Here is a 13,496-nt window from a genome sequence, read left to right on the forward strand (position 1 = left end):
TAGAGCTAAACCAACTTCGAATTAATTAAATGACGAATTATAATTTGAACTTGCTTTTAGGTTTGTAAGTTTAGCGTCAACTAGGCTGTTCGAGATTCATATTTCAATATTTGGGAGTTGCAAAAAATTGTAACAAATGTTTAATTGATTGCCAGTTGAGACAAACCACAGTGATGGAAGAATACCATTTCAAAATCAACAAACATCCAAATTGGATTCCCAGATTTGAAAAGCATTACCGCACTTTTCCATCTATAAGGCGCCCCCATGTATAAGATGCCCCCTATTGGGGGGAGGACTCAAATTTAAGAAAATGGGGGGAAGATGGCACAGAGTTGTTGACCTTTTTTAGGGGGGATTGTCGAAAATCGCTAACCCACATGCGTCGCAAAATCCGCCTCCTGTCTGTCCCTTCAATGGTGGAAGCTGCCAATTGCCCGCCCAATTGCTGGAGCGTCAGCCAACCAACACCACCCATTAACGCAGCAACCAATAGAAATAGAAATAGAAATATTTTATTGTCACTGTACCACTTGTTTGCAGTGAGATTAAACGAGCACAATAGCATGCACAATAGCCGCTGACAGATGCAGCAACCAATCAAACATCCATCCTATGCACTACCCATGTATAAGATGACCCCCACTTTTTAGCATAAGTTTTAAAGAAAAAACATTGTCTTATACACGGAAAAGTATGGTATCTACTTTAGCAATTGAATGGATGAGACCTGGATGTCCTAGTGTAGCTTGATGCTCGGAAGGTGAAGTCGTAGGAAATCTAACTGGATCTCAGCAGGTTAAGGCTTTCTTATCTGATATCTGATATGAACTTTTTCTTAAGTTCCCTGGCAATAAACTAACTCATGCTAACCGAACTAAAGTTGCCAGCACCACCCATTATCCAAGTGTTTGTTTCTCCTATATATCAAACACAGAACTTGTCGTCCAAGGGTGGAGTCTTTTGCAGCCACAATGAAATCGCCCCCCCACAGGATGCAAAAAACAGCAGGCTTGGGAGAACTCTTAACTTTTGCAAAAGGGAGAAAAATGGTACTAAATAGGTACTAAAAATGCTTGGTGGAGGGACCTGGAATAGCCAAAGAGCACCGAGCATGCTCACTAGACACAAAAGGTTGATTGACAGTTGTAGGGTATGTGTGGAAAAACAACTGAAAATCAGAGGAATGGAATGGAGCACAAAGGATGGTTGGCTGGAACTCTGAACAGGAAAAGGGTTGTGTGGCAGGTTCCACCTTCGATATATGTCATGGGTAGGCAAACTAAAGCCAGGGGGAAGGATCTGGCCCAATCGCCTTCTAAATCCGGCCCACGGACGGTCTGGGAATCAGGGTGTTTTTACATGAGTAGAATGTGTCCTTTTATTTAAAATGCATCTCTGGGTTATTTGTGGGGCATACAAATTCGTTCATTTTTTTTTCCTTCAAAATATAGTCCAGCCCCCCACAAGGTCTGAGAGACAATGGACTGGACCCCTGCTGAAAAAGTTTGCTGACCCCTGTAATAGCAATTGCTGAATGGCTGAGTGCCTATCCTTTCCTTTTTCAACCAACCTTCTATCACAGCCAGTATCTGCATTGGAGTTTTAAAAACATTTGCATTTGTTTTTAATTGACATCATATATGCATCTGCTTTATATATGCTCTTTACTATATTATGAAATCATATGCTTCATAGGAAGATATTCATAACAATATTTGGGTTGAACCACAGAGCCTAGGACTTGCCGATCAGGTCGGCAGTTCGAATCCCCACAACGGGGTGAGCTCAGTCCCTGCGCCTGCCAACCTAGCAGTTTGAAAGCACGTCAAAATGCAAGTAGATAAACAGGTACCGCTCCGGCAGGAAGGTAAACAGCGTTTCCGTGCGCTGCTCTGGTTCGCCAGAAGAGGCTTCGTCATGCTGACCACATGACCCAGAAGCTGTACGCCAGCTCCCTCGGCCAATAAAGCGAGATGAGCGCCGCAACCCCAGAGTCGGTCACAACTGGACCTAATGGTCAGGGGTCCCTTTACCTTTACGGTTCTTTAAACTGGGGGGGGGGGTATTGCTTTCATTTGTTACTGTGTTGTATATTTTTGTGTTTTCATATCGCAAACCACCCTGCAATCCTCAGATGGAGGGTGGCATAAAATTTAATAAATTAAATCAAATTAAATTACCGTATTTTTCGCACCATAGGGCGCACCGGACCATAGGGCGCACCCAGTTTTTAGGGGGGGGAAATCAAGGGAAAAAAATATTTTCCCCCCCAGCCCCAAAGAGCAGCGTACAGGCTGCACACAACCTCTCCCTGCCAGAGGGGTTGCGCGCAGCTATGGAAGAAGGCAAGGCAGTGAGCGGGATGGATCCCGCTCGCTGTTCTGGCTTCCCCTTTAGCCCCGTGCAGCCTCTCCTTGCCGGGAGACGCTTCGCAGGGCTAAAGAAGCCATAGCCCTGTGCAGCCTCTCCCTGCCGGAGGGGTTGCACGCGGCTATGGCAGAAGCCTGCATTCGCTCCATAGGACGCACACACATTTCCCCTCAATTTTTGGAGGGGAAAAACTGCGTCCAATAGAGCGAAAAATACGGTAAATCAGTTTTGAAGCACAACTCCATTGATAAAAGGAGGAAGTTATTTCTAGATAATCGGTGAACTCCCATGTAGGCCAAGGTATACAAGTTTGTAAATAGAGAGGAACCCCTTTCCCCCTAACCCAGTTCACTGGGCGCTAAATATGCTCAGCGAGTTATGGAATCTCGAGTTTCACTAGAAGAAGAAAAAGAAACAGGAGGGGGAGAACGGGATCACCTGCTTGAGCTCCTAGCAGCTTATATTATATTGGAGGAGGACATGCCTGAAATCCTGAACAGGGGGATATGTTGCAACAGTTTGTGGAACTCCTACTTGCCATGTTCTACTAGTTGCGGTTTCATTCGGTCCAAGAGATAATCCAAATGCAACTAATCAAACACTATCCCAAAGAGACCTTGTTGGGTGTGAGATTGTAGAGCAATGGTGGCATACCCAAGGGCAAAAGCACATTTTTTTCACCCCATAAAAAATTATTTCCACATGAATTCACCACCAATCGACGCACTGCATCCCAGTCTTCTATGTTTTACGCTCTCCTTAGGACTTAGTTCCTAAGCGTGGAACCAACATTGCATGGGCCATCTTGGTTGTGAGTCCTGGAATATCTGTTCTCTGACTTGCATGCCTTTTTCTACTTGGTCTTGTAACTTGACTCCAGCAACAAAAGCTAAGGCTGCTGAACAGACTTGGTCTGGGGTGTTGTTTAAGAGGGTTTGGTGTGGAAGGGGGGGGGGGTTGCTGCCGCTATTGATATTACTATTTTTTGTATCTTTATCTTAGATCTTATTTATTTAGATCTTCTTTATGTGAACATTGTTCAAGTTAGTTGTGTACTTTTTGATGTTTTATTTATCTTTATGACTACTTTTGTCGTTTTTTCCCCATGTTGTAAGCCACCTTGAGCAAGGTTTGCACTACAGAAAGGCGGCATGCAGATAAAATGATGTATATATGTATGTGCAGTCGTGGGGAAAACCAAGTACGTCCTCTTTGAAATCCGTGGTTTTACATACCAGGACATAATAGCAATCACCTGTTCCTTAGCAGGTCTTAAAATTAGGTAAATACAACCTCAGATGAACAACAACGCATGACATATTACACTGTGCCGTGAGTTATTTAACAGAAACGAAGCCAAAATGGAGAAGCCATGTGTGAAATACTGTATTTTTTGCTCTATAAGACTATTTTTTCCCTCCTAAAAAGTAAGGGGAAATGTGTGTGCGTCTTATGGAGTGAATGCAGGCTGCACAGCTATCCCAGAAGCCAGAACAGCAAGAGGGATTGCTGCTCTCACTGCGCAGAGATCCCTCTTGCTGTTCTGGCTTCTGAGATTCAGAATTATTTTTTTCTTGTTTTCCTCCTCCAAAAGCTAGCTGCGTCTTGTGGTCTGGTGCATCTTATAGAGCAAAAAATATGGTAGCTGGCATATACACATCATGTCCCTCATCTAACCCCTAATATTTTTATACGGGACCACAGATTTTCTTCCTGTCAAAATGTTTATTGCAAAGTCAGAATGAAGACAAAGAGAAGGAAAACAATTCACAAGAAAATAAGATTTATGACACCAAATTTCCCCTTCCCCCAAAATGTATTGTTAATAACTAGACAAGCAAATCCATTATGTGACTGGAGCAAGCCATCATATAGTAGTGTCTTGTGGGGGTGGGAGAGACTAATTACTAAAGGTCTCACCATGCAAGAGTGTAACATTTCACATTCCATAAAAATTAGATATTCTGTTTACACACTGCAGTACTTTTGGCACAGAGTTCACACAGCACAGCAGTTTTTAGGAGAAAACAAAACAACAACAACAAAAAACCCAAGGTTGAGCTTTCCTAAGTACTGAAAATACTTTCCATTTACATTTTCATACGTGCCTGGATTACAAATGATATCATTTCCTTATTAGTCAATATAAAACATTTCAACAGTGCAAAAGCAAATATATATATAAACATAGTGTCAGACTTCAAAAAAGAGGCACTGCAGATTCTTATAGACACCATAACATGTTTATTGCCTGCATCGTGTTGCTGAAATTATTCCTATCATCAAGAAAGCTCTCGCTGGCTTAGCAAGTGTTAAATTAGAGTCTTCTAATTTAGAGGAAGTGAAGATGGTTTCTTCAATTTCCAGGAATACAGTAGATTTTAAGGTCTGGAAGCTACTTGTATCATATCCAACTCAACTGTTTTCTTGAAGGAAAAGTTGGAAGAGGGTACAGTACTTGACCTAGTCCTTTGATGTACTAAGTGTCCTTCAAGCGGAAGGTTCTATTAGGCTGTACTTAAGGTGGATTAATCTGTCCGTTTGTTTCTCTGCACCTCATTTTTCCAACCTTAAATTCAGCTAACTCCATTTCTGCACTCGTGGGTTGTTCTAAAAACATCTGCACAAAATTTTATACAGATATCCATGAGTATTTCTTCAGCTATACACATTTTGTATGAAATTTCACCTAATATCAACAGCTCTGCTAGTTATATTGCATGTTTTTTGCATTCTTTTCACTAATACACATTACTGTGTATACTTTTCCTTCATATACCCACTTTTGAACTTTAGTATTTCGGAGGAGTGCAAATTTCAAAAGATAGCTACATTTCTGCTCACATATGGGTTTGGGAATGGCTTATTAGATAGAATCACTATAAGCTATTGGGGGGTGAACCCTACAACTGCAGGGCTTGGGGAGAATTTATTTCAAAATGAGTCTATTCACTCATTATTTTCTACGGGACACCTCAAACTGACTTTTCTTGGTATTTTAAACATTCCTTATTTTCTCTTGGGGGAGAGGAGTTGGTCTGGTGGCCAAGGAGAATTCTCTTCACCTGCAGATACCTATACTGCACACCCAAGTCTAATACCAAATTGAGAATGAACAGACAAAATTTATGAACAAGCCTATAGTTCCCAGCAGAATACATATTCATTATTTTTGTTTTGCTTGCTACATTTTTATGGCATCAAACGTGTTTCTTGTAGTGCGTCAGAACTTTGTAGCTTGACCACTTCAACAGGGAACGCACAAACACAAAAAGAATAATAATCCTACATACAGTGATGACTACTGACCTAAAGTCTTTCAAAAACCATTGCCTGTATACCCAAGCCTAAGAAATCTTTGGTGCTCCATGACTGCAGACTGCAGTAGCAGTTATACATTGCATTGCAGTATCTGACGTGAGCCCCCTCAACATTGTGCTTTTAGTAGTATATAAATATTTTACTCAAATATTCAGTTTTTTAAAAATCAAATAGTAAATAAATAGGTAGTGAATGTGTGCCGAAAGCTATTTCAGTTCCAAAACAGTTCCAAACAGTTCCAAAACAGTTTTTTTACAGTGCAAAGTCTTTGTGTGTTTGTAGCACAGATCCAACTATCAGTCAAGTATACTAAAGCACTGTGTTTTGAGATTACCGGAGGGAAGGAATCACAGATATTTGGTTTTATAATCAACGCTGCAATCCTGTGTATGTAATACCTGGAAGTTAAGTCCCACTGAACACAGGTTTGGGCTGCGTGAAAATTGTAGCTTCTGAAATCGTCTGTATTTGGCAAATACAGAATATCAGCCTGGCCCACATTACTTACACACATACGTACACACACACGTATGTGTGTGTACGCTGTCTTGGTTACAAGACTCTAACACCAGATTTACTCAGGCGCCCTTATTTAAAGATCCATAAGAATTGCTGTCCTAGCTGAATCTCTGTTAAAATATATGAGTGTTATGTGCGCAAGAGGGACGACCACCAGATCAGTGAACAATTTCTGTGCATAGGCTGCCATTCTTGATCCCTCCACATTATACTGGAAATAAAATGCTGTGTTTTCTACACAAAGTATCTTTCATTGCATATGAGAAAGTTATATTGACTGGAACGTGTGCAGAGAAGGGCAACCAAGATGCTCAATGATCTGGAAACTGAGTCTTACGAGGAGCGCTTGAAGGAGCTGGGTATGTTTAAGCCTGGAAAAGAGAAGACCAAGTGGAGATGCGACAGCCATCTTCAAATATCTTAAGGGCTGTCACATGGAAGAGGGAGCATGCTTGTTTTCTCCTGCTCTGGAGGGTAGGACTCGAGGCAATGGCTTCAAGATACAAGAAAGGAGATTCCGACCAAACATTCAGAAAAAACTTTCCGACAGTAAGAGCTGTTTGGCAGCGGAACAGATTCCCACGATAGGTTGTGGACGCTCCTTCCTTGGAGGTTTTAAAGCAGAGGTTGGATAGCCATCTGCTTTAGCTGAGGTTCCTGCAGTGCAGGGGGTTGGACTGGATGACCCTTGGGTCCCTTCCAACTCTAAGAAGATAACAGATTCTATGATTTCTTTTTCCTGAATAACATGCTTACCTAAGTATTACCAATGCAACTGTCAATGCACACAGACCAAATCTCTTTGCTATGCCTACTTTCACATTTATCTCACTCCAGGGGACAAACTATTTTATTTTTTTTTAATTGTGCAAAAGCATGCTGAAGTACTAGTGTAGTGTAATAAAAGACAGTTAGAATCCCTAGCAGGGTGTTTCAGGAAACACAGGATCGTTAAGATCTATCCCTCAAATGTCAGAGATAGAGCTTTGATTTCAGAGAAGGCAATTCCATGTTGGAGGAGCTCTCTCCCCCCAGCAATGCCTCTTCTGAGGCCCTGGCCAAACTGGCAACAGATTTCCAAATTTGGCAAGGCAAAATAGGGTCATGCTTGCCACAGCTGGTCCAGAGAGCGGTTGGGTCTGTACGACCCAAAGCTATGTAGTCTCCAAACCAGGGTAGCGGGGTAGGGGATTTAGACACTGACAAAATATATCCGTCCCTTCCTTCCCATTGTAGAAGAGGGGATAGTTTGTAAGTTCCTGTCTGCCACTCACAGTTTTCAATAAGCTCTTAAAAATATATGTTCTTAAATATATATAAAAAAGAGTTGTTTCAGTCTGCCCGAGTTGGAATTTTAATTGTTTAAATTAACCCAATTAATCCACTAAACGTTAAAGCCCTACTAATTATAATGGGTGGCAGACAACGAATGCATTCTTACAAGTTCAAGGATTTAACATGTGCAACCAGATTTTCTCAACTCTCTGCTCCCCCAGTGTGTGCAACTTGCGCTCTCCTCAGGTCTGCTCTGGACGACTGTTTAGAGAGCATGTTTGAGGACATGGTGGAAAAGTTTACCAGTGTAAACCCTTGCACTGTTTACCAGTGTAAGCCCTTGCACTGATGTGATTCTTACTCAGCACTATATTGGATTCAACCACAAGTCCACAGCTATGTCTTTGGTTACTTCTATGCAGTTGAGCTTGTGGTGTAAATACATTGGAGGAAAAGGGATACCTCAGTGAATTCTCATGTCCACATTCTCTTCTAGAAGCTGTGCTTAAATTCCATTATGTTATACAGTCGTACCTTAGATTCCGAACGCCTTGGTACTTGGACCGTTTTGGCTCCCGAAACCCGGAAGTGAGTGTTCCAGTTTGCAAACGTTCTTTGGAACCTGAACACCCGACATGGGCTTCCGTGGCTTCTGATTGGCTGCAAGAGCTTCCTACAGCCAATCAGAAGCTGTGCTTTGGTTTCCAAACATTCTGGAAGCCGAACGGACTTCCAGAACGGATTCCGTTCGACTTCCAAGGTACGACTGTATTCGGTTTCTCATTTCTAGTTATGAATTGGTACTTGCCCAAAAAATATACAGGAATGGCAACAAGCAGAATTCAGTCCCGTTGATGTTCAGTGAGGCTTACTCCCAAGTATGTGGTTGCAAGATTGCAGCTTAAGTGCAGGTTAAATTGCACATCCTGTAAGGACAACCCAACACGTGTGCATAGCCCTTCTGGATTAGGTCCTTTGTTGTGCAAAAAGATGCTGAGGAGGGGAAACCTGTATCAGGTGAATGGAAGGGAGATCTATATTAGAACTGACAACCTGTGTGAGGAGAGGTCACTGAAGCCAGAAAGCTTGGTGCTGCTTCTACCCAAACAGATGATCAGCATTGTCAGAGACAATAATATTCAGTGGAGGGAAAGAGGAGCAGATCCTAGTGCAAAGCCTGCTCCTCCTGTACACAAGGTATTTTAAAGGAGGTTGTCAAATTTACATGAAAAATCCAGATGTTAACTTGCTCAAAAACCCAGCAAGAGTAATAGCAACGTATTCATAATTTACCAACAATTATGTGAATTAAAAACACTCCTAGCAGTCTGCAGTTTCCTTATGGTGTCGAGAAGTAAACAAGAAACCAAATATTGTAGCATAATAGAATATTCCCTTTTTAAAAAAGAAAACACACATAAGGTGTTTTAAAGCAAACTTTAAAGCCAAATATGGGTATAAACATAACTTCTCACATACAAGAAATAAAATGGGCCTACGAAACTGAGCGGTGCTGGGTTTCAAAGTTGTTTTAATTCACACTTGTAGCTTCTTGTTCAGGAAAAAAAAAAACCTTTTCCCTCCTCCTTTGTTTCACACGCCACATTACAGTTTTTTATTTCTTTCATTCACTGCTACTATCACTTCCAGCATCAAAATCAATATCATCAGAATCATCGTCATCAGATAAGTCGAATTCATGGAACCCCAATGACATGTTGACTTTCTTCCCTTTTTTCATAGAGGTGGTTTTGGAAGAATTCTTTTTGGCTTGCATATTTATCTGCATCCCAGAATGCAGGACGGGTCCTGCTTCGTTCATAGGGAAGATATCCCCAAAGCCCTTCATCATCAAGGCCTTCAGACTTGGGTTCACACCAGCTACCTCCCCGTTACTTGTTGCTGTGATCTGACAGGACATCTCTGCACTTTTTGATTCCTCTGTTTTAGATTCAAAGTAAGACTCCTCAGACATTCTTGCAGCAAAAGGGAAGCAAAACTAGTGGGGGGAAAAGGAAAGGAAGGATAGAGGAGGAAAAAAAGGAAAGTTAGGACCAATTTAAAAACCAGGCAAAAGACACCACCAGATTAGTGAGCAATAAACAGAAAGTAAAATTATTAGTGAGTCTAAATATAAACAGCCAATTAAGAATTTCTTTCTGAAAATACTTGGCTATTTATTTTTAGACCATGAAGATAGCATAACCACCACCAATGAGTATGCAAGGCACCATAGGCAGATTGAGCTTTCACGTTGAAAATTGAAACTTTGCATGGCATGAGGTAAAATATTTTGTAGAAGTGTCTATCCTGAAAACAGTTTTATCAAAGCCAAAGGAAAAACCCAAACAAACCACAATTTTTGTTCCGTTTTTGAAAAACAAATAGCAAATTGATTTAAAATGTTTGCTTGCTATTCCAAAGGCTGATGCTGGAATAAATATTCCTGAAGTTCCCAAAGTAAAGGTGCCTGTAGATTACAGTTCCTTTAGTGCCTATATTCACGCTAGAATAAAAAAAAAGCTACCACTATCAAAGCTACCACTCTTACCCTTCACTGCTAACAAACTGCTTCTGTAATGGTTTGGTTTTTGTTGGAAAATGGAAATCGATAAATGTACATCGGAGCCTTGCTATGGTGGCATATCCATGCTGCAATGAACACAAAGAGTTCCTGAGAGTGCACATTTCCCAGTTTCCCCCTGTGCCATAGTTATGACTCTGCTCCACATTACAATGGCCCTCTGGCGGCCAGGGCAAACAGCTTCTGCATGGTAAGTGGTCCATGCCACGTGGCTATAATATGGTTTGAACTGACAGTTTCCATGTCCCTATCAGCTGCCGCTAGGAATACTTGAAAGTGGCTTGCAGACTGTTTCTACACAATGGGAGCAATACACATGGCTAACAACTCTGTATGTTACATCTGTCTGAGGCATGGACCACTCACCAGAGTGAGCTATTTGAAGTGGCCTCCACAAGGCCAAGACAAGATCTCACATTGGGAAGAGATTGGGGAAAGCTCCCAAGAAATTTGCCCTGGAGACAAAGGGTTGGATTCTAATGTTATGCATGGACATGTGGCAGGAGGACATCAATAAATCCTAGCTTCCTGGTAGCTTGCGAGCATGTTATCATATGTGCAGAGGAAAAATACACAGTTGCTGCATGCGCTCACTATAGCTGCACCACACATAAAAGGATGTTTGCATGCTGTGCTCAAGCCAACACAAATCTTGAGTTTCACACTAAACTGTGTAAGATTTCATTACCTCCACTCCACCGGAATTTATTTTAACCTTTCTTTTGTGTGTGTGTGTGTGTGTGTGTGTGTGTGTGTGTGTAAAAATACACTTGGCAAGAGATCTTTGGATGAAAGAAAGAAACTCTGACATAATGCAGGTTTTAGGTAACATGGACATTCTCAAGTCACATTCCGTGGATGTGTTAGGTTCCCCACAACGTACCTGACATCCCAAAAACCATAGTTGGCAAGAATGTAACTAATTCCCAGTGAATGGGCTGACCTGCTTCTTAATACAGCCAGCCAGCCTCCTATGTCTGCCTGACAATGCAAGCAAAGAAATGCATTTTCAGAGGGCATGCTACCTAGTACAGTGGTACCTTGGTTTATGAACTTAATCCATTCCAGAAGTCTGTTCTTAAACCAAAGTGTTCTTAAACCAAGGCATGCTTTCCCATAGCAGCCAGGAACTCAATTTACAAATGGAACACACTCAACAGGAAGCGCAACGTGTTCTTATTCCAAGGCAAAGTTCACAAACCAAAACATCTACTTCCGGGTTTGCAGCATTCTTAATCCAAGTTGTTCACAAACTAAGCTGTTCTTAAACCAAGGTACCACTGTATCCGGTTTCATTCTGACAAGTGCTTAAAAAAATATGCTGTGGTTCTGAGGGCCAGTGTGATATAGTGGTGTCAGGAATAGGACCAGAGAGCCCTGAATTCAAATCTTCACTCAGCCACAATGGCCTTGAGTCAATCACCAACTCTCAATCTACCTGATCTCACAATCTTGTGGATTTAAACTGGCGGAAGAAACAACACACACTACTCTGGACAACTTGGGAGGGATGGGATAAAAATATAATAAATAAGTAAAGGGGGAATTGAGTTAAACTCTGGATATTACCTGGAAAGTAGGGGGGGTGCGATAGATGCAGGGAAAATATAATCGGCTGTACACCAGAAACAGACAACACCAAAGTCAAAAGGTTAAATAAGGAATCTACTGTATTTTCCGGTAGATTTTTTAATTTAAGCTTCTTTTTTACCTTGACTTTTGTGTTGAGCAAAGTAAGAGATTCTAACGAAATGCTCTAAATGGCATTTTGTTAGACGAGGAATGACATTAGATGTGCATATCTAATGTCCAGAAGTCGGGAACAACTCCTTGGTCTTTAATCTGGTCTTAATAGGCCTGATATTCATCCTGCACTTCTAAGTCTTAATAGGCCAGATATTCATCCTGCACTTCTAGCAGTTACTAGCCTTGAAATGTTTGTATTTATTTTACAGTGCTCCCCCCCCCCCCCGGCCATGCCAATGCCCTCGATAAACTCATTTGGTACACTGTGAGGCTTGAAACGTTACAGAATTTAGGAGCAAGGAACTAACATGGGCTGGTCAGCAGGTCATGTTTCTATTCTCCTATCAGAGCTAGGCATCACTGTGCTTTCTCAAAGAGTAAACGCCAACCTGGTCCCATGTCTCAGAATGGTTAAGGTTGGGATCTGAAACAGACAGGGATTTGAACTTTGCTCATGCAGTTGTTGGAACCGTGGTTCTTTACCTAGACTTACAATGCTGAAAGGAAGCATAGCAAGGGGAGGAACAGAGAATATGTTCCTTGTACACTGATTCTAGAATAGTCCTGACAACTTCACTGCAAATGTTCTTGTGTAAGAGGTTTTCGGATCATGGGGAACCGGGCAGAGGGCCTTCTCAGTAGTAACACCCACCCTATGGAACACCCTCTCATCAGATGTCAAGGAAATAAACAACTGTCTGACTTTTAGAAGACATCTGAAGGCAACCCTGTTTAGGGAAGTTTTAAATGTTTGATGTTTTCTCGTGTTTTTAATATTCTGTTGTGAGTCGCCCACAGTGGCTAGGGAAACCCAGTTGGATGGCTGGGGTATTATTATTATTATTAATATTATTATTATTACAACCCGAAGCCTGATTCACGCTTACAAACAGCATCTTGGATTTGGTATACAATGCAATCAAGCACAGTCTGCTCCATGCGGCAATCAATTTGTCATTGCAAAATGGAAAATAAAAGGAAGTGTGTGTATTTCCAGTGGCTTGGGGGGGGGCGGGGAGTAGCAAGGAAAATATATAGATATATACACACACACACACACACATATAATGCTTTACATGAATGACTTGGTGCACTGAGCATTCTGCAGTTGCATTATAAGTAGCCACTATTTGCATGTGTGAATCAGGCCTAAGAGGGAAGAGTTTCCATAATATAACCATAAAACTGTTCAATTTGTCCTCCTTTCAATTCCATGTCGATGTTGCCACAATGCTTGACAATGATACAGCAGGTGCTGTGCAGCTGCAGCTTAGCCCCCTTAAACTTGACAAGTCTCTGCTTAGCATGTGTCTCCATCTGCTTCCAATTCCTGACATAAGTTCTATGCACTAATTCTTGCATATTAATTAAGTATCCTTTTTTTCCCCACTCCCCCACCCCCACCCTCTTCAGATAGTTTCTTGCCCAAACTGACACAGAACTGAGTTCCGGAGCTAAAACTGCTGAACTACATTTGAAACAAAGCATGTTCCTGTTGAAGCAAATCTACTTATTTGACTTCAGTCTTTTCCCACATAGGGTTGTCCTTGCTTCTGCAATGAAAAGCCAAGCATTTCTTTCTTTAAGAAAAGCTCAGGGAGTTTTTCAGCCAGAGCTCAGTTCTGGCACCTCTCAGGTGAGCGCCGTTGCCATTCTAAGAGAACGAGGGAGGTGTTCA

At 41.7% G+C, this 13,496-nt stretch overlaps 1 protein-coding gene across 2 annotated transcripts in view; it reads right to left on the reverse strand.

The window, feature by feature from the left end:
* Nucleotides 1–9,001: 9,001 nt before the first annotated feature.
* The window catches only part of MAP3K20 (mitogen-activated protein kinase kinase kinase 20), a 61,820-nt gene continuing 57,325 nt past the window's right edge, over nucleotides 9,002–13,496 (reverse strand). For both annotated transcript variants that reach the window (XM_081840742.1, XM_081840741.1), the window contains one exon: nucleotides 9,002–9,487. In XM_081840742.1, coding sequence (XP_081696868.1) covers nucleotides 9,113–9,487 — 375 coding nt within the window. In that variant the 3' untranslated portion in view covers nucleotides 9,002–9,112. The remainder of the gene's footprint in view (nucleotides 9,488–13,496) is intronic.

The sequence above is a fragment of the Podarcis erhardii genome (assembly GCF_964252035.2).
Source record: "Podarcis erhardii genome assembly, chromosome: 1".
NCBI lineage: Eukaryota > Metazoa > Chordata > Lepidosauria > Squamata > Lacertidae > Podarcis > Podarcis erhardii.